General features: G+C 41.5%; 1 protein-coding gene across 6 annotated transcripts in view; it reads left to right on the forward strand.

The window, feature by feature from the left end:
* Positions 1 to 25099, forward strand: part of tbc1d1 (TBC1 (tre-2/USP6, BUB2, cdc16) domain family, member 1) — a 54992-nt gene that overhangs the window by 4026 nt on the left and 25867 nt on the right. For 3 of the 6 annotated variants that reach the window (XM_034301170.2, XM_034301171.2, XM_053230919.1), the window contains exons 4-12: positions 15380 to 15670; positions 16245 to 16439; positions 18402 to 18491; positions 19025 to 19129; positions 19258 to 19390; positions 20353 to 20444; positions 23390 to 23506; positions 23723 to 23854; positions 24535 to 24612. In XM_034301170.2, the coding sequence (XP_034157061.1) occupies positions 15380 to 15670; positions 16245 to 16439; positions 18402 to 18491; positions 19025 to 19129; positions 19258 to 19390; positions 20353 to 20444; positions 23390 to 23506; positions 23723 to 23854; positions 24535 to 24612 (1233 nt within the window). Of the gene's footprint in view, positions 1 to 5643; positions 5802 to 10893; positions 11395 to 15379; positions 15671 to 16244; positions 16440 to 18401; positions 18492 to 19024; positions 19130 to 19257; positions 19391 to 20352; positions 20449 to 23389; positions 23507 to 23722; positions 23855 to 24534; positions 24613 to 25099 lie in introns of those variants that run through there. The other 3 variants (XM_034301172.2, XM_034301173.2, XM_034301174.2) reach the window with 3 other exon arrangements.

Consider the following 25099-nt stretch of genomic DNA (forward strand, 5'->3'; position numbering starts at 1 on the left):
TCGTTGCTATTGATAGCTGGAAATTCCTAGGAAATAGCAACCTAGTTCTTAAAAAAAGAAAGCTGATCGGGGCGGAGTCACGGCAGGAGAAACAGGAAATAACCTACTGCCTCTGAAAACTTAAGATCTGCTGCATTTGATTAAACGTAACAGTGCTTCAGAGTGCAACAACTGTTCACACGTAAACAAGCGCAAGTAATAATACACTCGGTGTTGTGCTGGTTTAGGAAAATAATCAACAACAGGGTGGTGTGATGAAGTGAAGTTACTGCTTACACCGCTTAGTTACATTGCATCTTACACCACTTTTTCAGTTATTAAAGAACGGCGTGTACTTTTTATCCGTTTATAGTCACATTTCATGTTGTGGAACGTCCACGAAACAAGTTATCACTTACGTTATAGCAGCTATAAACAGTCGTTTCCTCCCCTCACTCGTTACCGGGAAAAACTCAAGGCGTAAACTTACACCTAAAGTTACAACTTTAGCTTCTGAGTTACACTGACACTGGAGACTCCTTCCAAAAGCAAAATGTCCGTCATTAATATTGTCCCTTTAATAACGATCGTTTAGAAGGACGCTAGTCACTGAGTCACTGTGGGAAATCAGGAACCTAAACCGAAAATAGGAAACAGGAAGTGATACAGGAGGAAGAAAGAAGGCGACTCCGACACCGTGTTTTACACACGCACGCACACACACACACACACACACACACACACACACACACACACACACCTCTGTTATGGCTAGTGTTCATCATATCACCTTCCTGACCTTGTGTATTTCTCAGTGACCTTCCTGAGGTGCAAAACACACCTGCTGTATGTCACAACATTTTCGCAAACGTAAGTTTACGCACGTTACAATGTAAACAAAATATAATATTTATAGTTAATGATTATAATTTCAGCGCTGTTGAATTCTCGATTCTGATTGGTCAGAAGGTGATTCATTCTAAAGTTCGGACAGTAAGACAAATCGCGTTAGACTAATACGTTATCGTTTCTATAGTAACAACCTACACAGCGGTAAAAAAAAAAAGAGGCTGGTGAGGGAGAGGTTGTTTATAGCTGCTTTAACGTATGTGATAACTCGTTTCACTGACAATCGCAACATGAAATGTAACTATAAACGGATATAAAGTATAATATCATGTTCTTTAATAAATAAAATATTATAATTGTTGACAGATTGCTGTAGTATAAGAGGAATAAAGTGCTTCAGGACGTGCTTTTATAGCAAAATAATCAACGTCAGGGTGGGAACGGTCACCCAGCTGCATCACACCACCTCGTCACTGATTATTTTCCGATAACAGCACACCACCAAGTGTTTTATTCTTTAATTCCAGCACTGAGAAGAGGAGAAAGAGGAGGAAGAGTGTGTTAATGGTTTAGATTTTAGATTTAGTGGATTAATCTGTGAGATAAACTGTTTGAAGATCAGCTTTTATCTCAGAAGGTGCTTTGATGCTGAGCTTTGAGGGGGAGCTCAGATCTGTAAATGTCACACACACGCATGCACGCACACACACACACACACACACACACACACATACACACACAGTGTGTTTGGCTACTATGCACCAGCGAGCTATAAAAAGGAGTGTGTGTGAGAACGTGACCTCACTAGCATTTGTTTGCAGGGATACCAGATACAGAAACCTGATCTGGAGACATGTGGACAACACACACACACACACACACACTCACACACACACACTCACACACACACACACTTGTCTCAACCGTGCATGTGATCTGTGATGCTAAATGAGATTGGACGTTGTTCGGATGTTGTTTGGTTATCTCAAGGTTGTGTGAAGGTTGTGTGAAAGTTGTGTAGATCTTGTGTGAAGGTTGTGTGAAGGTTGTGTGAAAGTTGTGTGAACATTGTATGGACATTGTGTGAATGTTGTATAAATGTTGTATGAAGGTTGTTTGGACCTTGTGTATCAGGGTTCTTCATCCTGCTGTTCACACAGGATGTGGTACTGAGTCATTTCCTGTTCATTCACTGCGGCCATAGGTGAGAAGAGGTGCAGAGTGTGTGTGTGTGTGTGTGTGTTGTTTTCAGTGCAGTTAAACCCATGTAGTTTACAGCACAAACTCTCTCCTCTTTTTCACTTGCACCTTCCATATTTCTCTGAATCTTTCTCTCTTTCTTTCTCTCACTTCCTCTCTTTCTTTTTCTCTGCCTCCCTTTCTTCTCTCTCTCTCTCTCTCTTTCTCTCTCTCTCTCTCTCTCTCACACACACATCCTCTGCCCACTCTCTATCTGTAAGCCATTCTTTCTTTTTCTTTTCTCTCTTTCTCTTTAATGTTTTGCCTACAACCACTTCAGAGAGCGTTAAGTTCACTCGTCGTGATTCAGCCGTTTATTTATAGCGCCATGTTACTTCTTATACATTATCATTTCAAGCGTTTAATATTTGAAGGCATTTGAATAATAGTGAGCGTCTTATGCTACCTCTCTCTCTCTCTCTCTCTCTCTCTTTGTTTTTCACTTCCTGTCCCTCAATGTCTGTCTTTAGAGTCATCCTCTCTGACTGATGATGAATGTTTCGGCCACTAGAGGGAGCTCTGTTTAACCTGTATCCGGAAATACAGTTTGGCAGTTTTGAGTTACATTGTGAGGTCCCACACACACTCACTCTCTCCTTCTTTCCGTCTATCTCTCTCGCCCCTTCTTTTCTCATCTCATTTTGACACGACCACCTGTCGCTTCTGCAATGTCACACACCCTGTGCCTACACAGGAGTCCACTCCGAATAGCAGTCCAGCGAATCCATTAATAATACAGGAATGCGCCTCGGTCACGAGGCTTGTCGTATGTGAGACTTCATTAACGCAGGCAGAGGAACAAATACAAAATTATTCGTTTGCTTATTTTCCGTAAGCGCTTTATCCTGGTCAGGGTCATGCTGGATCTGGAGACTATCCCAGGAACACCGGGTGTGAGACGGGAATACACTCTGGATGAGACGCCAGTTCATACACACACATTCACACACGCTTACACACCTAGAGGTCATGTACACACACATACAATTTTATTTCACCACAACATAACAACATAATGAGATTATTACTGTAATACTTGTAGATTTAGATACAAGTGTTACTTTTCTGTAACATGGAAGTGAACTAAACGTTACAGATTTTAGATTCGGCGTTTCCAGGAATCCCTCAAGGGCCTAGAAGACTCTAATTTCCTCTCCAGGACATGATGCTACCTAGAATAATATTCTATTATGATAGGGATATTTACATTACGTCCCATATACGACAGATTTAATTTTCAACAGAGTGTTAGTGAGTGTTCCTCAGGATGCTAGACCACATGGGAATCAGGAAACTCTGTTTACGGTTAAAGATAATTATTTTCCAGGCTTCCTGGTTTTCAAATCCCCATGTGTTGGTCAAATTTGGTGAGATTGGACTCATTCAGGAAAGATTTAGGGTGCGTTCCAAATCGAAACACGTTCCCTACACACTGAATAAATACATGTTGTGCGGAGGTTGTGTGAAGGGTGTGAGGTCTTGTGGATTTTATGTGACGGTTGTATGTAGGTTGTGTGGATATGGTGTGAAGATTGTGTGGACAGTGTGTGAAGGTTGTATAAAGGTTGTGTCCTCATTGTGTGGAAGTTGTGTGAATTTTATGTGAGCGTTGTGTGAATGTTTTATGAAGATTGTGCGAAGGTTGTGAGGTTGTGTGGATTTTATGTGAAGGTTGTATGGAGGTTGTGTGGAATTTGTGTGAAGATTATGTGAAGGTTGTATAGAGGTTGCATGAAGGTTGTGTGGATGTTGCGTGGAATTTGCGTGAAGGTTGTGTGAAGATTATATGAAGATAGTGTAATGATTGTATGGATGTTGTGTAGATGTTGTGTTAAGGTTGTATAAAGGTTGTGTGGAGGTTGCGTGAAGTTTGTGTGAATGTTGTGTATAGATTGTGTGAAGATTATGTGTAGATTGTGTATAATGATTGTGTAGATGTTTTGCGAAGGTTGTATAAAGGTTGTGTGGAGGTTGTGTGAATTGTATCTGAATGTTGTTTGAACACTGTGAATGTTGTATTGAGATTTTGTGGAGGTTGTGTTGACGTTGTATATCTGACATTTAATTTTTTTTAAATCGGCATTGTTTACATTGTCAGTTGTAGTAAGCTGATGTGGTGTTTGTTTGTTTATTTATTTATTTATTTATTAGAGAAAACACTAAAAAGTGAAACAATGTTAAAAAGTGACCACGTAGCAGCAGCCCATTCCTCGAAGCTTACAGTCTGGGTGGATGATAGCTATAGTTAGCTAAAGTGGGAACATATTCGCATTTTTAACTTTCGGGGAATATTACTGACATTTGCGATGTCATACAAACATCTAATTAATGTTGGCTCTGTAAAATCGAAATATCAACTAAAATGCATTTTCATGATGTAATTTATCTGAAAATTTCAGTGACATCAGCCCCCATGTGACATAAAAATTAAATTTATATTAGTACATGCAACAATATTAGAACTTATATGATTGTAGTTTATATGTAAATTTATGATCCAATAATGTGACCATGTGAAAATATGCGATCTGGGTTCATGGGAACTCGAAACTCTGTGTTCATTTATAGGCGAGAGTTTTCTCACGTCCTGAAAAGGAAATCCCATCTTTAGGATAGCAAATAATGCCAGCATGAACTAGCTAGCTAAAGCTAGCATTGCACTAAAACTCATGCTGCATTTGGCCCACCTCGGAAGTGAGAAGCTGGAGCTCGGAATGAAATCATGTTCGACCTTCATGAATTCGTCTCCATGTTTGTATTTTGTTAGCAATAAGCTAGCCAGCTAACTGTGATGAGTGATGTATACATTCCTTGAACTGCGTTGTCACGGTTATAGATTTAACAAGCGATTATATCTGTATGTTGATTGATTTAAAGCAAATACTTGTATATACAACAAACGTAACTCATTTATAGGTAATACGTGCTGCTTTGTTTACTGTTCATGCTGTGAGCGGCCATTTTGATTTGACGTCACTTGCTGAACTCGGGAGTTGAGGGGACCATTCCGAGTTCCTGAGTAGAAATTCCGAGGTGACGGAGCGTTTTTGTTCTGGACGAAGGTTGTGAATTACAAGTTACGACCTCTAGTCGAATGTCGCAATAGCACTTTTGACTTAGAAGGAGACGCAATACATTTGCTGCTCAAAAGAGTAAAGCTGAGAGACGTTAGCATTGCTAGGGTTGCTAGCTAGTGTTGCTAGGCAACAGGGGAATATGGGAGTTTCTGAAAGCTAGCTGTTGATTTAGCTAGCTAGTGTGTACACACACAACGTAAAGCTGTAGTGATTGTAAAAAAATAAATAAATATGAGACAGAATTGTCAGAAATGTAAACATTTACCTCAGATATGTTGGTAATTTACGGGGAAAAAAAAGACTGTATGATTAAAATGACACAAATTACACTTTACAATACAATTCAGTGAACTTTACTGAGTTCTGCCCACCAAAAATGGACTTTTGAACATGTGGGTTTACAAACAATGTGAAATTTTATCCGTAAGTTTGTATAATTTTTAGATTTAGACGATGTCCTGAGTGAATCCGTTTGGTAGGTAGGGAACACGGGTCGATTTGAGACACACCCTTCTCCTCCCGTTGAGTGCCGTTGGAAAGGCGGACTTATCCAACTTTTTTTTATTTATTTTTTTTAAACAGAGGTAAATGGCTGTGGCGATGAAAGCGCGGTTTCAGAACTTGCTCCGGCGAGATGTGAAAACGGAGAAACACACCGTGAGTACCGCTGTAGTGCTGTGGCAGGTGGCAAACTTTCAGAACATGGCTTATTTTAGAGAAGTTCAAGCTGACAGTGTTTGTGTCAAACTGACGGGCTAAGCTAGCATGCTAACCCGGTCAGCTCCTAATGGCTAATAATTACAGTCTCAGACTTCAGCTAAATATCTATGCTTTTTAATTCAGTCGACTTTTTATCCTGGTGTTCCCGCTGTCAGGATTTTCCTCGGTTTTTATTTCTTTTCCCTGTTTGTAGGTTAGCTTAGCCTGGGGAAAACTGCTCTAATGTACTCTAATAAACCTGCTGGCGGTTAGCTAGCTAGAAAACATCTCTGAGATTTATTTACTTTACTTTGGGTTCGTGTACATGAAGTTCATTTTACTGAGTAAAAACATGGCGAAAAGTGCAGAGTCAGGTTTCTAATCTGTCCAACATTTCCCTGCCTGAGAGAGAGAGAGGGAGAGAGAGAGAGAGAGGGAGAGAGAGAGAGAGAGAGAGAGAGAGGGGGGTATAGGGGGAGATAGACAGAAAAAAAGTCAGTCAGAGGGAGGGAGAGGGATGTGTGTACATGGAGAGACAGACAGAAAGAGAGAGAGAGAGACAGATTGAATGAGAGAGAGACAGAAGGAGAGAGCGAGAGTTGTTATCTCAGTGTTTTGGTGTATGTGTGTGTGTGTGTGTGTGTGTGTGTATGAGTATATGTGTGTGTGTGTGTGTGTATATGAGTATATGAGTGTGTGTGTGAGTGTGCGTATGGGAATATGAGTGTGTGTATGTATGTGTGTGAGTGTGTGTGTGTGTGTGTATGGGTATATGAGTGTGAGTGAGAGAGTGTGAGTGAGAGTGTGTGAGAGTGTGTGTGAGTGTGAATGAGAGTGTGTGTGTGTGTGTGTATGGGTATATGAGTGTGTGAGTGTGTGTGTGTGTATGAGTATATGTGTGTGTGTGTGCGTATGGGAATATGAGTGTGTGTATGTATGTGTGTGAGTGTGTGTGTGTGTGTGTGTGTGTATGGGTATATGAGTGTGTGTGTGTGTGTGTGTGAGTGTGTGTGTGTGTGTGTGTGTGTGTGTGTGTGAGTGTATGGGTATATGAGTGTGTGTGAGTGTGAGTGAGAGTGAGAGTGTGTGTGTGTGTGTGTGTGAGTGTGTGTGAGTGTGTGTGTGTGTGTGTGTTGTCTATACCCAGCTCTACTCTACTGCTACAGTGTTCCATTATTTACTCCCTTCATCTGTGATGATGATGATGATGATGTCGTCATAAACCCAATGAAAATCCCCACAACATCACAGTCAGGGTTTGTGTGTAACTGTGTGTGTGTGTGTGTAACTGTGTGTGTGTGTGTGTAACTGTGTGTGTGTGTGTGTGTGTGAGAGAGAGAGAGAGAGAGACAGAGAGTCACCTGACCGTCCACTGCCACCTCATGTGACTGGTCCACCTTCTGCTCTGACAAAACAACACTGTAAATCTACCCTGCGACCTGTGTGTGTGTGTGTGTGTGTGTGTGTAACTGTGTGTGTGTGTGTAACTGTGTGTGTGTGATGTGAGAGAGAGAGAGAGAGAGAGAGAGAGAGATCTCTGCAGTTCAGCTGTATGATGTCATATTTTCTGTTGCTTTTTCTCTGGCACTTTGTGACCTCTGACCTTTGACCTCTGAACATGACATCACTCTTGGGTTGTGTGGGAAGCAGGAGTGGAATTCCCCCAAAAACACACACACACACACACACACACACACACACACACACACACACACACACACACACAGTGAAGTGTTTAAAGAGAAATCTAAAACACTAAAGCAGATGATAAAGTTTCTAAAAGCTAAAAAGAGAAAGACACTCTCTTTCTGTCTCGCGCCCTCTCTCTTTGTCTCTCTCCATCACTATCTCGCTCTGTCGCTCTCTCTTTTACATTCTCTCTCTCTCTCTCTCTCTCTCTCTCTTTTACATTCTCTCTCTCCCTCTCTCTCTATTCTGTCTCTCTCTCTCTTTTACATTCTCTCTCTCCCTCTCTCTCTATTCTGTCTCTCTCTCTCTCTCTCTCTCTTTTACATTCTCTCTCTCTCTATTCTGTCTCTGTCTCTCTCTCTATTCTGTCTCTCTCTCTCTCTCTTCCTCTCTCTCTATTCTGTCTCTCTCTCTCCCTCTCTCTCTCTATTCTGTCTGTCTCTCTCTCTCTATTCTTTCTCTCTCTCTCCCTCTCTCTATTCTTTCTCTCTCTCTCCCTCTCTCTCTATTCTTTCTCTCTCTCTCTCCCTCTCTCTCTATTCTGTCTCTCTCTCTCTCTCTCCCTCTCTCTCTCTCTATTCTGTCTCTCCCTCTCTCTCTCTCCCTCTCTCTCTCTCGACAGCTGTTCTGCAGTAAATTATGATTGTATGATGGACAGAACTGTGTAAATATTTGAAATGACTGGCTCTATTTTGACACGGTTCTGATCTACAGTACACATCATCTCTCTCTCTCCCTCTCCCTCTCTATCTCTCCCTCTCTCTCCCTCTCTCTCTCTCTCTCTCTCTCTCTCTCATACTTTTGTCTCTCTCAGATTTTAATGTCTGAAGGTTAATTGTTTCTGTGAGCACCTGTGGAGATTTAAAAGCGCAGGATGATCGCGAGATACAGAAAGGTGTTTTATGATATCGGTCCCACGTGAAGCAGAGGGTGCCAATACTTTAATCTGGGTGAAATATAAAAGACGCCAAGTGCTGACTTTTTTCAGATGATGTTAAAATACACCGGAGACACGAGGAGTGACAGCGTTCACATGGCTGAAGCCCAGACAGTGTTCTCTCAGGTGTGTATGCTGTACAGTGGTGTTAATAAATACACCGCGTAGTGAGTGTGTAATGAGAGTGTAGTGAGAGCGTAATGAGAGTGTAATGAGAGCGTAATGTGAGCATAGTGAGAGCGTAATGAGAGCATAGTGAGCGAGCACTGAGAGTGTAATGAGAGCGTAATGTGAGCATAGTGAGAGCGTAATGAGAGCATAGTGAGCGAGCACTGAGAGTGTAATGACAGTGTAGTGAGAGTGTAGTGAGAGTGTAGTGAGAGCGTAATGAGAGCGTAATGAGAGCATAGTGAGCGAGCACTGAGAGCGTAATGAGAGCGTAATGAGAGTGTAGTGAGAGCGTAATGAGAGCATAGTGAGCGAGCACTGAGAGTGTAATGAGAGTGTAATGAGAGTGTAGTGAGAGCGTAATGAGAGCATAGTGAGCGAGCACTGAGAGTGTAATGAGAGTGTAATGAGAGTGTAGTGAGAGTGTAGTGAGAGCGTAATGAGAGCGTAATGAGAGCGTAATGAGCGAGCACTGAGAGTGTAATGAGCGAGCACTGAGAGTGTAATGAGAGTGTAATGAGAGTGTAATGAGAGTGTAATGAGAGTGTAGTGAGAGCGTAATGAGAGCGTAATGAGAGCGTAATGAGAGCGTAATGAGCGAGCACTGAGAGCGTAATGAGAGTGTAATGAGAGCGTAATGAGCGAGCACTGAGAGTGCAGTGAGCAAGTAGTGAGAGTGTAATGAGAGTGCAGTGAGCGAGTAGTGAGAGAGTAATGAGAGTGTAATGAGCAAGTAGTGAGAGTGTAATGAGAGTGCAGTGAGCGAGTAGTGAGAGAGTAATGAGAGTGTAGTGAGAGAGTAATGAGAGTGTAGTGAGCGAGTAATGAGAGTGCAGTGAGCGAGTAGTGAGAGTAATGAGAGTGTAATGAGCAAGTAGTGAGAGTAGTGAGAGTGTAATGAGAGTGCAGTGAGCGAGTAGTGAGAGAGTAATGAGAGTGTAGTGAGAGAGTAATGAGAGTGTAGTGAGCGAGTAATGAGAGTGCAGTGAGCGAGTAGTGAGAGTAATGAGAGTGTAATGAGCAAGTAGTGAGAGTGTAGTGAGAGTGCAGTGAGCGAGTAATGAGAGTGTAATGAGAATGTAGTGAGAGTGCAGTGAGCGAATAGTGAGTGTAATGAGAATGTAGTGAGCGAGTAGTGAGAGTGTAGTGAGCGAATAGTGAGAGTGTAGTGAGCGAATGGTGAGAGTGCAGTGAGCGAATAGTGAGAGTGCAGTGAGCGAATAGTGAGAGTGTAGTGAGCGAATAGTGAGAGTGCAGTGAGCGAATAGTGAGAGTGTAATGAGAATGTAGTGAGAGTGTAGTGAGCGAATAGTGAGAGTGTAGTGAGCGAATAGTGAGAGTGCAGTGAGCGAATAGTGAGAGTGCAGTGAGCGAATAGTGAGAGTGCAGTGAGCGAATAGTGAGAGTGCAGTGAGCGAATAGTGAGAGTGTAGTGAGCGAATAGTGAGAGTGCAGTGAGCGAATAGTGAGAGTGTAATGAGAATGTAGTGAGAGTGTAGTGAGCGAATAGTGAGAGTGTAGTGAGCGAATAGTGAGAGTGCAGTGAGCGAATAGTGAGAGTGTAGTGAGCGAATAGTGAGAGTGTAGTGAGCGAATAGTGAGAGTGCAGTGAGCGAATAGTGAGAGTGTAGTGAGCGAATAGTGAGAGTGCAGTGAGCGAATAGTGAGAGTGCAGTGAGCGAGTAGTGAGAATGTGAGAAATGTGAAAATGAATCTAAATATCATCATAAAACACTGGGAGAGAAATAAATCGGAAACTTTAAATCGATAATATAATAATGTGACGTCCTCATTACATACAAAGATTAGACAAGAGAAAGAAATTTTAGCAGATAGTCTCTCTCTTTTTCTGTCTGTCTCTCTCTCTCTCTCTCTGTCTCTCTCTCTCTCTCTTGTAATTTATGAATGTATGATGGACAGAATGTTGTAAACATTTGAAATCTCTCATGATGATGAAGCTAAGTTACGGTTCGTTACGTTACGTCTGATGTCACTGCTTCACTACCATCTTGTGGTTTGTTATAGAAATGGAAATAGAAGTAGGAAGTAACAGCCATCACTCCCTCCATTTTCTGTTTTTAGTTTAAATAAAACAAATCTCAGTTTGCGAGTTTCCAACTGTGAGATTGAAAAATACTGCATCTGGAGTGTGTCTTTAAGGACTCGGGTTTACGCATTGTCTTTATTTTACGATTAGTCACAGTTCTATCAGCTTATCTGACTTCCTGAGAGTGTGTGTGTGTGTGTGTGTGTGTGTGTATATGAGGTGGCAGGGGAACAGCTGTGTGTTTGTCTGACTCAGATGCTTTTTAGGCCTCGTGTGGCATCAGCCTCCTCTGAGAAACAGAAGAATACGAGAGACTGCAAAGACACACACACACACACACACTCACACACACTCAAACACTCACACTCACACACACTCGTAGAGAAAACAGCATAAGGTCAAATAGCATGAGAAGGTGCAGAGAGAGAGAGAGAGAGACCGCAAGAGAGCAAGAGAGAGAGAGAGGAGGCGATGAGAAAAAGGTAGTGCTCTTGTGAGCAACATCGACATCACCCGAAGCGCAGGAGAAGGAGACGTGTTCCTGAAAAAGACAGGAGGAAAAGAAAAAGACAGAAGGAGAGGAGGATTGCATGACAAAAAAGTGTTGCGGATTAAAGATTAAGAACGAATGAAAGGAAGAGAGACATGTAGAGAGAGAGAGAGAGAGAGAGAGCTCAGCCATGCCTTCGATGTTAAACTGGCTGATTAAGGTGAGTGATTTAGGGGTGTGTGTGTGTGTGTGTGCGCGTGTGTGTTCGTACGGACCCTTTTTTCATATGTTATGTCATATTTTCTTCATAAAATACTTATTATAATGTCTACATCTTAGAATTTAAATGATTATTGACTCAAAAATGATTCAGTGATTCAGAATGAGTCACTGAATGAAATTGATTCAGTGATTCAAAATGATTCAAGATTCAAGATAAAATTACACTCCTGCCTCAAACAGTGCTGAAGGAGAACGTTTACTGCTGAACAGTAGTCACAAATTTCACAATTTCAAAATCAGTCGAAATAATTACGATGTGATGTGAGTATCTTTTTACCTTTTAACGTCGTGCTGCTCAAGTTTTACGCCTCGGGCTAAAAAAGCGCAGATTTATAGCTCAGGAATGCGGTTTAGCTTCAGCGAGACTTCGGCGGTCACTGATCTGTAAGACTGTAGAATAAGAGAAGAGTCGAGGAAGAGCTGAAGAACTGAACCGTGTCAGTGAAACACTGAACAAGGACATGAACATGATGGACTGGGGGTGGGCGATATGATAAAAATCGCATCACGATACTTCAAGACAAAAATATAACATGGAAAATGTGACTTGCGTGACACTTCTCTAAAGTGGTACAAGAAAAACGTTCAGTGCTTTTATCAGCTGTGTTCAAATAACGACGTAAAGCAGCCTGGCGCGTTACTCCTAAATGATGTCATGACAGTTCTCAGTAATGCTAACTCTGATCGCTGGAGGCGTGGCTTTGTGTGCACGGGAAGCAGGTTCTATAAGGCTTGTGCACTTCCTTTCTCTCAATTTGGTCTTGCCAGTTCCCACCCACTAGCTAACTCCTCCCCTATCACACCACACCCACCAACCAGGGAGGGTGAAGGTGTCGACCGCAAAGCGCTATCCGCCCTCTTCCTCATACATGAGCTCACCGATGCTCAGGATTGGCTAGTGTCACCGGGATTGACAGGGGAGTCAGAGTATGCCCCTCCCACCTAGCTGTGAATGAACCTGTCAATCATGAAATCATGGATAAATCATCATCATCTTGTTCAAGAAGGCTGCTCTCGTAAACGTTCGCTACGATAGATACGATATTCGTGTGTGAAATCCGCTGTGTCGTATCCACGACTTCTCAATGCAGATGTTCTGTAAGTGCGCGCTTTATCACAGCTGTTGTTGTTTTGATGATGGCAGCCAATCAGATTAGCGCTGATCTAATTTACTGGCTCGTTGTGTCTCCGTGACGCTCGCTGAAACGTGATGTGACGTGATGAGGGGATGTGATGAGTGAGATGTAGTTAGGAGTGGATATAAGCTGGCAGGCGTCATATCTCACAGGATGAACGCGGATTTTACAGGCTACGTACGCTCCACCAGAGACGACAACAATCTCCGCTACTTCCTACCAAGCGTGATTTATTCCTAAACACGTTTAATCAGAGCGAGCGGGGAAGCGAGGGAATGTCAGACCACACGCAACGCACGATCCGTCCGAGGAATCGGCGGATTTGTCGCTTTATATCGTAACGGATTTGCATAGAATTGAGAAAATCTTGTAAAAAAAGAACTCAGGATGAAGCATCGTGATGTCACAGATGTCTCTCAGCCAATCAGAAACGAGCGTTTTCCTGTATACTGTGTGACGAGGTTGCAAAGTAGTGTGTCCATGACTAATCTCACACACACACACACACACACACACACACACAGAGGCATGGTCACCTGTTGAAAGGAAGGGTGGGCCATTTTATTTTTCTTCCATTACATCTGACACAAAGCTCTCATTGAGAAGTGTGTGTGTGTATGTGTGTGTATGTGTGTGTATGTGTGTGTGTGTGTGTGTTTGTAGGCTCTTTCATCACATCATGCAGTTTGCACTCTGGCAAGCTGGCATTTGGTTGGCATTAAACGTCAGTAGGTTGGGCTCAGGCCATAAACAGCAAGCTTCTGAGCTGTGTGTGTGTGTGTGGGTGTGTGTGTGTGTGTGTGTGTGTGTGTGTGTGTGTGGGTGTGTGTGTGTGTGTGAGTGATATTAAAGCAGCATGTTGCTCGTAGGTGTAGCCTAAACCTCAGCGTGTTTTTAATGCACTTTGCATTCCTTTTCTGGACAAGACTCGACAAGACCCAGCTACACCCACATACTCTCTCTCTCTCTCTCTCTCTCTCTTTATCTCTCTTTCTCTCTTTTTTCCTTCATCATGTTTCTGCTTCTTGGTGTTTCTACTTTACCCACAATGCCGTGCGACTACCTGCTGATAGCCCTCGCTTCATCTCTATCTATAGACAGCGATGCAGCGGCGCTTTACTCTTTTACTCTGTCCAGCTCTCTCACCTCCTCATCTTCCTGTTTTTAATTCGGCTGATGTGTAGATGATACACAGCTACACAGACGTAGAGCTACACAGCTGTCGGAAGTCTTTTTTTTATTTTTTAAATGTTTAAAATGTTAGAGAGATGAGTGATGTCATCAGAGACGGCAAATAGTAAAAGCAACACTTGAGGCAGGAAGGCAGACCAGCTCCTTCTTTTGACATTTGGGAACACTTTGGGTTGTTTTTTTTTTTTTTTTGAGGCTGATGGTACAAAAAGAGCTTGACAAGACTTTTCTAAGACCTGTTAAGACCTGTTACTTTAATATGAAACACAACTGGTATGAGAAATCACCTCATGAGAAAAAGAATCGATTCATAACTCCCTGAATCAGAGTGAAGTGAATCATAATGCGAGCAAAGATTTCCATCCCAAATGTGTGTGTGTGTGTGTGTGTGTGTATATGTATATATATATGTGTGTGTGTGTGTGTGTGTGTGTTCTCAACACTAGTATCACTGACGAGGTCTTTTCTTCCCATCATGAGTTACTCTTAGTTAAAATAGAAAGGCCTGGGGTAGTTTTCCAGTCAGTTCCCATTAGAGTGTTTTTAAATAACCTCAGCTTTTAAGGCCATGAATCCACCACAGATTGGTTTAACTAATAAGCAGTTATAGTAAATGTTTTATTCCGCTTATATCACAGCAATTTGATACAATATATCACAACAAATACCATTTTCTTTTAATTAAACAGCTTTTTATGCCAGAAAACACACTTCCCAAGCTCTGACACTGGAGACTCCTTCCATAAATGTTAAAAAAAAAAACTCTCCTCACAGGAAACGTCGCCGTGTCAATGGTTTCGTTATCGTATAACAACACGTTTTTAATCTGTTTATTATTAAACTTGGATTATGGCAAGTGCCCGCTGTACACGTCATGTTGAATGAGCTGTTACTATAGAAACGATAACGTGTTAGAAGGAACGCATTAACCTAAAACGCCTTCTGACCAATCAGATTAGAGAATTCAGCAGCGCTGTGGTGTGTGTATAATACGTTAATGGACATGCAAATAATTTCACGGCACCTGGTCCGAGCACTACGTCTTCGGTGAATATTTAACCTTTTTTTTTTTGTTTGAGTTTGATCGTTGATCTGTTGAGGAAAAAGAAAAACAGGCGGAAAATCACCATTTTTTTTTTTTTACTGCAGGAAAAAGGTCACGTGTTTGAGAGTTACAGCACGTGCATCTTGATTAGTGTGAAACTGTGACCTTCGTGGTGGTTTGTGATGTTTATATTGACAGATTAGATGGAATGGAAAAGCATTTGCTCTCTCTCTCTCTCTGGCACACACACACACACACACACACACACACACACATTGTTTTTAATTATTTCCACTGGCCACTTCTTCTTCCCCTAGTAGATTTAACGCTTCTGAGAATAGCAGCCACTGTGTGCGTCCTCTTTCTTTTTTCACTTCCTCACTGTAGCATGAATTACTTCTTGCACCATTTCAATATGTAGCTTAAACAACGCGCAATATAACAAAACCTCATTTCTGTTTATTATTATTATTATTATTATTATTAATTTTCTAATTATATACAGGTTTAAAAAAAAATAAAAAAAATCACCGATTGTATTCTACTTTCAGGTCCCGGAGATCATCAGCACCCTGAGGCAGGCCAGTAAAAGCTCCGCCCGTCAGGAGGACACGCCCACCGCCCAGCCCGGTGACTCTCACCAAGACAACGGTCGTCAGGACACGCCGGAATCGGCGACAGCCTTCGCCAAAAAGTTTGAGGTGCTGTTCTGCGGGCGGGCGGTGGTGGCCCGGAAGAACGCTCCCCCGGCGCTGATAGACGAGTGCATCGAGAAGTTCAGCCGAGCCAACGCTAGCAACTCTCTGGCTGCCGGTATCAGGAGAGCCTTCTCACTCACGCAGGTCAACATTCCAGCGAACACGTCCACAGGGCTTAATAAACATTCCAGGGTGCGCTGTTCGAGCAAAATAATCAAGTGTTTTATTCCTCTCATTCCTCTTAAACCACTTTAATAAGACAAAAGAAACCTTAACCTGTGTGGTCGTTTTACAGAGAAACCTCAAAGCGTAAAAGTCACTTGTTACAAAGCGCCGACACTGGAGACTCCTTCCATAAATGTCTCCTCACCATTGAAAACGTCATCGTATCAAAGATTATGCGTCTTTTCTCATGCGTTTATGAGCTGACCAATCAGATTAGAGAAAACCGACAGTGTTGTGATATGTCTTATGATAACAGATAAAGCGTTAGGGATGAGGGTTTATGTGTAAAACTTACAGCTAGAAAGATTTCGAGACTTCAGATGAACTGAACAGAGCTGGCGATAAAGCCTCAATGTGTTAAAAAAAAAAAAAAAAAAAAAAAGAAAAGGAAAGCTGTAAATATTAGAGCAGCAGCACAGACGCCGTGGTATAAATTTTTTTTTTGGAGCATTGTAGCCTCAATGTAACGTGCTTATGCTTATTCACGCTGAAGGTGATAAACGGAGCGAACGAGGGAACGGATGGAGGAGGAAAGAGGACGCTGTTTTTCCGGAGAGATCCGAGCTTCCCGTCTCTGCAGGCGCTGGATGAGAACGGTCTCTCGCCGGCGCTACAGCGTCGATCGGCGAACGGAGCCGCAGGAGTCCAGCCTACCAGCCTGCAGGAGAACAGGACCATGTTATTTATGGTGAACAAACACACACACACACACACACACGCAAATATAGACCAGGCTACAGCAAATCTGAAGCAGTGTACAACCATAACCATACAAATTATGCCAATTGTCAACATGCACAGTTAAATTGTTATACCGAAAACACGTTTAAATATAAATATGGTCGCTAACATTAACATTTCGTAGAATTACTGAAGCAAGCTTAAACATTTGGTGTGATATTTAGTAGTTTATTCGTTTCTTTCATGATTTTTTATTTGCTCTCATGAGAATTATCTGGCTGCGCTGGACGCGTAACGATTTCAGCCGTATTTCTCGCTTTCGGACCAGAGCTCCCCGGACCACAATGCAGTCTTCAAACCGGGTTTTCTCAACCGCATAATACGCTTGTGCCAAGGCCATGGCTTAAACCATTATTTTTTTTTAATCGTGTTCTACAGATTTTCCAGGTTATCTGTAATAAAATAACTCAACTATTGCACCTTTAATTTAATACAGTCAGGACCCGAGCGCAGCATTAGGAGTTAGATATCTGTCTCAGCTCTCACTTCCTGTATCCGTCCTAATGATCTTATCCAGATTCCCTCTGGACTCCTGTACATGTTCCAGATCCTGCCTTGGCCATGCCTTTACGCTCAGTCTTTAAACAGCGCCAAAACAGAGTTGTGGTTAGAGAGAGGTGTTTTTTTTTTTTTCCTTTCTTTCTTTCTTTTTTTCTTTTTCTTTTTTTTTTGACATCTAGCAAGTTATAGAGTGCAGCAAACCGAGATGTGAATAATAAATAAATTAATCCAGGGGTCCAGAGTACAAGTTTTTTTTACATCTTCATCTGTTTCTATTCTAAACATTATTCATAAATTCTTCGGAAAGTTTGCCTGGAAATGCCAATATTGAGCAGCTAGGAAAGAAGCAGTGTAATGGGCGTTCCAGGTGGTGGTGAAGGATCCATCGCGGATGGTCGTGGACTTTGTTTCTGTTCTGCGGTGAAGTGCTGATTCACCATTTTACAGTTTCTCCTACGCTGTTGGTTGTTAAGGGTCTGTAAATTCCACTGAGATGATAAAATCACGTAAAATACCGAAGCAGGTTGAACAAAGGTCACACACAAGTGGTAAAGCGGAATCAGGCATTTGGGAAAGTGTGTTAATCCTGAGCATGTTTATTCTCTGTGTGTGTGTGTGTGTGTGTGTGTGTGTGTGTGTGTGTGAGAGAGAGAGTCAGATTGTTAGGTTGTTATTCTCCCTGTAGAGATATTTAGTTACTTTCTTAGCTGCTCCCACCATTTTGTCCCTCTTTAAAGGGAATGTGGCATGGCATTCCAGGTGACTCCGCCTCACGCTACAGCCTTGGCCGCATATTCGAGCCAGCATTCTTCAACACACACAGACGCATACACACGCTCTAATGCTGGAGCTCAGATATTAAAAAAAAGTTCAGGTAAATAATGTTCTCGTAGAATCGTGTAATACGAGACGTAAATGATGATGTAAATTCATTCCAGAAGCTTCACACCGACCACGCGAATATGAGACATGATAACTAATTGTGCTGTAATAATGAATCATTTCCAGAGATCCTGGAAATCAAGGCTTCTTTGGTTTTAGAGAGAGACTGGAACAATGTTACACACACACACACACACACACACACACAAAGTAAACTCGGCAGCTGTGGTCTCACCTCAGTGAGGAAAAATGCATGTGCTTGTCTTGTGCTAGTGAAACCACACGGATGCATGCTCACACATACACACACACACACACACACACACATGCACTAGCCTGGAGAACGTTTGAACACACTGGTTTCACTGAATGATTGATAAAAAGAGGATGATGTCAGAGACAGGACAAGTGTTAGCAACCCATAATGCATTTAACAGCTCTTTTTCTCTCTCTCTGTTTTTCGCACACACACACACACACACACACACACACACACACTCACTTTTATGTCTTTTCTTTTTTGTAGATTGGGCGCTCTCAGATCTTCCTAGTGAGTCCTGACAGTAAGAAGGTGGCCATCGAGAAGAGCTTCAGGGAAATCTCTTTCTGCTCACAGGTCTCACACACACACACACACACACACACGCACACACACTCACTCATTCACTCACTCACTCACGCACGCACACTCTATATCAGGCTTTTTTGCAGCCAGGGACCCCTTTAAGTGTAAATAAAAAAATTACCCCTCCTGATTTATTTTACGAATATAAACCAACTATTCAAATATTATCTGTCTGAGTCACTGAAGGAGGCGTGGCCTCTGTGTCTCAGTCACTGAAGGAGGCGTGGCCTCTGTGACTATTAGTTTTACTTAAGGAGGCGTGGTCTCTGGCTATAAGTTCTACTCAACGAGGTGTGGCTTCAGTGCTTGTCAGTCACAGAGAATGAGGCGTGGTCTGAAACACCTTTTTTCTTCAGCTGAACTCAGTTGTATTATATTGAATCATCTGATGTTTTAAATTCATCGTTTTATACTTCGGCTCGTCAGGATCATCGTTGTAGTAGATTCACGTTTATTATGGACAGTAATTTTAGCGCGCATTTTGATCCACTGTTTAAACCTGGAAAGTGTGTCTGTGTGTGCAGGGTATAAGGCATGTGGATCATTTCGGGTTTATCTGTAGAGAGTCGGATGAAGGCGGAAGCTGCCAGTTTGTGTGCTACGTGTTCCAGTGTACAGACGAGGCTCTGGTGAGGATCCATTAAAGAACCGAGCGATGAATAAATATTATAATTAAATCTGATTTAAGATGGGGTTTAGGATGTGTAACTTTGTTTGATGCTTTTTTTTGTTTTTTTGGTGCTAATCCCATGGGCAGGTGGATGAGATCATGCTGACTCTGAAGCAGGCGTTCTCCGTGGCCGCCCTGCAGAAGAGCAGTAGGACCCAGAGCCTGCAGTGTGACTCCTGCCCCATGCAGCAGCTGCACCGACTCTGTGACCGCATCGAGGGTCAGAAACACATTACACACATTACAACTCACTGTACTGAACACATTTTAATAAATGCCCATCACCCATAAATTACCAAGCACATTCACAGCTGATTTACATTTATCCACGCCCACAAAACTCCATAAAAGGCAAAGAGAGCTGAAAATGACAGTTAAGACTGAATTATATGTACTTCTAACTTATTATATGTACGCAAGATGGCTACCGTGCGTGTCCTGTGGTTGTTTGGCGCGTCACGTCCTCAGAAATTAACGTTACGTGTTTACAAAGTAAATAGTGACACCGTGTGACACAGCGTCCGCAAATAACTAAAAAAATCTAGTGTTGTGTCTCAAATTGCGTACTTGTGTAGTATTCTGGACTATTACTGAGTACAAACACTAACCGGGTTTTCTTTTACGGTTATTATTTGTATTTTAAAATCTTCCCGTGCCACCTTTCAACCCACTTACATAGTCTTCTGAAATTTCTGCATTAGTAAATAGTTCTAAGTGTAAAGTCTTCCTTAAGAGCTTCCGATTTGAGCTGCGGTTCATGACAACAGTCACGACGACGGCAAAGCGTTTTAAAGACCGAGCAAGTTTAACGTCACTGTACATGAAATCGATAAACATTTTACAGTTCGACTTGGAAACCAGATGGACAGGGGCATTTTTTTTTTCTGACATGCTGTTTGTTTTAATCCTCCAGATGTACATGAAGTGCACAGGCGAGTGTGTGAACAGTTCATGGATTTGTTTAGGATTGCTTTATTGGAAGTCATTAATATGATGCGACTGAGTTTCACTAAAGTTTCATTAAATTGGTGCGTAATGTAAATTGGTGGTAATTCACTCAAACTCGAGAGCGAAATGTAGGATACGAAGAACCAGATTGTCACGAAAACCACGTTTCTAGCATAAATGCTCCTGCGAATGATTTGTGTGTGTGTGTGTGTGTGTGTGTGTGTGTGTGTGTAGGTCTCACTGCATCCAAGGCTAAGCTGGAGTTGCAGAAGCATGTGGCTTTTCTGGATAATCAGGAGCAGGCGTGTGTGTTTGAGACGACCCTGGTGGGTATGACACCCCCATTATAATACTATCATCACAGCATTACCTCTAATATCACTCATTTACACATGTTTTATTTATTAATTTATTAATTTTATTGGTTTTACTCATTGATTCTAATCATTAAAATGTGAAAACCTGAATTCTGGACCCACTGAACCGTCTTGTAAAAGCCCCACCCCTCTGAATTGTTAGCGTAGAGAGAAAATCAGTACACAGACATCATAGTTAAGCTTCTGTCTTGTTAGTGGATAACACACACACACACTCTCTCTCTCTCACACACACACACACACACACACACACACACACGCTCTCTCTCTCACACTCACACGCTCACACACAAGACCTCTATTAACTGTGTAACATATTCTTTATGTCTTATGGTGAATATTTCTACAGAACATGCTCAACCTGTTGCGTTAGGATTGTTAGCATACCCCTTACCCCACGTTCACGCGACAAGTCGCTCCTGTCGCTTGTAGCTCGTCTCTTGTGGGCGTGGCCGAAATGTAGCCTGCAGCTCAAGACTTACAAATGTACAAGACACACAAATGTCCTTAAAATGAATTGTAATATTTTAATGTAGTGAAAAAAGTGTGAAAATTCAGTTGTTTGGTTGTACGTTATGTGCCATGTGTATTTATATTAGCTATTAGTAGCACAAGCAAACTGTCCTAGCTACAGATGCTAGCTACAGATGCTAGCTACAGACGCTAGCTACAGACGCTTTCCAGAGACATCAGTGATCTTTACTATTTTCTTCCAAGCTTCTTGAAACACACAAGGTAAACAAAGATCAAGAGCGCTTTCTAGCTAGAGGTGGAACCAGATGAATGAAACGAGATTCACGGAAAAGCTCTGGAGAAAATTCAGGACAGAAAAAGAGAAAAAACTACTAAGAGTGCAGTTTTACATTTTGTTTGTTGGTTATTTTCACGTTTTTTTTCCTGCGCTAGAGCAGTGTTTGACCAACAGCTCTGTTTCAAAATCCTAGTCAGGGTCATCTTGATGGAACGGTAACACAGTTTCAGATGTATAGTGTGTAACATTTTAACCTCAAACAGGGAAAAAAAGTTAAGAACCCTTGGTGAACAGCGTGTGACCCCACATGGGATCATCGGTTTACAAACGAGAGCAGCTGACAATCTCCTCTTCTTTAGTTTCATTCGTTTATTTTACAAACTCACATTTAGAAATATTGGATTTAGTCTGCCAGTATTTTTTATACATTATGGGGAGTCACATTCAGACAAAACATTTCAATTAATACGTGTTATTTTAGTTTTTTCACTCTCCTGACACACTGTACTCGTGTAGTTCAGCAAAAAATGGAGAAATTTCCATTTCCTGTTCAAACTAGCATCTCAGATCGCATACTCATGTACCAAGACCGTTATTGAGTACTAACAGTAACCGCTTTTCCTATTGCAGTTAGTGTCTGAATTTTAAAAACCTCTTACGTCGTCTTCAAACCTACGAAAGATCTGTTTCCGTAGCAGTCTTCTGGATTTTCTAGCTTAGTACAGCTGCCCATGACAACAGTCACGACGACAGCGGAAGGTTTTAATAGAGAGTTTAACATCTCTGTGCATGAAATCGCTAAATATTTTAGGCTTCGACTTGCAAACCTGATGGACAGAGATGTTTTGGCTCTGACGTACTGTCTAGTGGATTATTTTAGTTATTTTTTTTAATTAAATCTTTCGAATGTACCCAGGATACACAGCGAGTGTGTGAATAATGCTGCTCGCGTTGCAGGGTGATGTGGGATGGTCAAGACTTGGGGGTCGCAGAAAATTCATAATGTCCCCTCGGGTTTGTTTGGCCAAAAAGTTTGTGAACCCCTGATATAATATATCCTTGTGATTTTTATATCAGTCGCCTTCATATATGTATATATATATTTTTTCCTCCAATTTACGTACTTAAAAGTTTGTATTTCTTACCAGCATGTAGGCGTCGATATTAGAGACGTCTGTAATACTGAAACAGGAAATTGTGTTTATTATTGCAACTGGGAATTCTGTGAAAGAAACACAATATAAAATCTTGGTATTAAATGATTTATAATTGCGACTGCAGCGATTGGTTAGAGGCTCGTTTGCATATTGCTGTTTTTTTTCTGATATCAGTATAACAAACACCAACCTGTATATTTGTATATTAAACTGAATAATGAACTTTTTTACAAGGTTATTCAGGTGAATGTGTTCTCGGGGTCTGGTGCTAAAAGGTAAAAGAGAAACGTGAGCGTGCGAGTTGCAGAAACCAGTTACGCTGCTTCTGCATGCTTGAAGAAGAGCCAAGGTTTCTTCCTCAGAGAGGTTTTCCTGGCTGCTCGCATCTGGCCTGCTCGTTAGGGATCCGAATCTACAGCCACATTTCTGTAAAGCCTTGTGTTAAGTTTAAAGCAGTCAGTCCTAACAGTGAACTCCGGTCCTCATTATTTGCAGTGTTAGCATTTTTTTTTTTTTGGCTGAAGGATTTCCTTAACCGGTCACGATGGTGGTACGATGAGGAAAGCAGTAAACGCTGGTCAGAGGTGACACCTAGTGGCCATTTCGAGAAATGCACTTATCCTCGTTTGTCCTTTATGGTTGAGTCATTAAAAGACGCTTTTTAAATTCGCTTAACAAAATGGATGTGTGCAACAAAAATCATACAAAAGTGCGGTTTCTACACTGCACAAACTTCTAGCAAATTTAAAGCGCAAGCGTGCGTTCAAAACGAAAACAATGTAAAATTTAATATAATAATAATAATAAAATATAAAGCACATCTACAGAGCATGTAGATATGAAATGAGATGTCATTATGATATAACATCTCTCTTTCGCTTTCTCTCTCTCTCTCTCTCTCTCTCTCTCTCTCTCTCTCTCTCTCTCTCTCTCTGTGTGTGTGTGTGTGTGTGTGTGTGTGTGTGTGTGTGTGTGTGTGTGTGTAGAAAGCCAGACCAAAGTCGGATCAGGAGGAAAACGAGCTGGTCGTATCATGTTTAAGGCAACTCTATGAAGAGAGACAGAAGACACACACGCACACACACATCACACAAACAAAACAGGTACCCCACACACACACACACACACACACACACACACACACACCCAAATACACACTTCTCTGTGTTTTTATTGTTTTCCTCTCATGACCATTTGTTTAAATAAGTAACTTCCTCGAGCAAGGTGACATCTCTTTGGGTTGTGTGTCAGCTTTTGATGTTTGTCAGTCAGATTTTTTGTGCATTTTGTAAAGTTGCGTGTGTGTTTTTGTGCCTCAGGAATCTCCAGTGGCGTGTGAGGAGACGTGTGCAGGTCCCGAAGGCAGCATGAGCAGCAGCCGACTGCGTCTGGAACAGCTGAAGAGTCGAGCCAAAAGATCGCTCACAGAGTCACTGGAAGGAATATGGAAGGTACACACACACACACACACACACACACACACACATAGGGATTAGTGCAAACCCCTAGGACAAGCTAAAGAAGACATTTCATTTATAGTTATTTTGTGTGTTGGGTTTCATTTTTGTTATCACAAATAAAAAAATGGTCAAAAATTCAAAGTTAAAATTTTAATTATTAAGTTTTATTAGTTTAAAAGTTTGTGCCCTTTTTTCTAAATATAGTGTAAATACTCTCTAATAACATGTAATCAGCCTTTATAACTGCCTTCACTCTTTTTTCATATCCCCTGAACATGATCCTCGGTTGTAATATTCATATACAATGTGTTGCATAAGTATTGGCCCCCCTTCCTTCCTCCCGGACATTTTGTAGTTGTTACAACTAGGAGCTGTAATGGATTTAATCAGGATTGTATGTTAAAAATCGCTGATTAATACGTTAAACGTTTTCCTGGGCTTGTTGGTCTTCATGATGTTTCTTCTACGCATGTTTTTTCACACACCCTGGGCTCCTCCACGAACAGGTGTGTTTATATCGAGATCATATGACACTCCATTCAACTACGAGACTTCGGAATGCTAACGTCGATGTTTCACAGCAACGGGGGGGTGAATACTTATGCAGTCGTGCAAACTTGTGTGTTTTTTAATTGCCTTTGTGTGTGTGTGTGTGTGTGTGTGTTCAACAGAGCAACAGTAGGTCCAGGTTACAGAGAGAGAGCAGTGACAGCACCTCCTCAAACTCCACCATCAGCAGCGCCCATCAGGTCTCAAGCACACTTTCACTACATCCTTTATATCACTACATCCAATAATACCATATATATATATATTTATTTATATATATTTATTTATTTATATATTTTTCTCCATTTTAGCAGCTCATCTTATACTCTTGCCTCTAAAGTGTGTGATGATGTCATAGAGACGGAAATACTAAAGAGAAACACTAATGACTTTGTCTAATTTTACGTAAAAGGGTGTCAATATGACAAAAATATCATATCACGATACTTTTCTACGATACACAATTTGTATCACGATATATATGTGGATTTACGTGAAAAACGATATATACGTGAAAAAAAAAACTGCAAGTAAAATAATAATAAATACAAACTTGTATAGCAACTTTCATGCATTTCAGATGCGTCTCAAAATGCTTTATAGAATTAAGATTAAAAAAAAGATAGTAATATAATGCAGTAAATGATGCAGGGATGGAAAGACAGAAAATAATAACAATACAGAAAT

The sequence above is a fragment of the Pangasianodon hypophthalmus genome, chromosome 28 (genome assembly GCF_027358585.1).
Source record: "Pangasianodon hypophthalmus isolate fPanHyp1 chromosome 28, fPanHyp1.pri, whole genome shotgun sequence".
NCBI lineage: Eukaryota > Metazoa > Chordata > Actinopteri > Siluriformes > Pangasiidae > Pangasianodon > Pangasianodon hypophthalmus.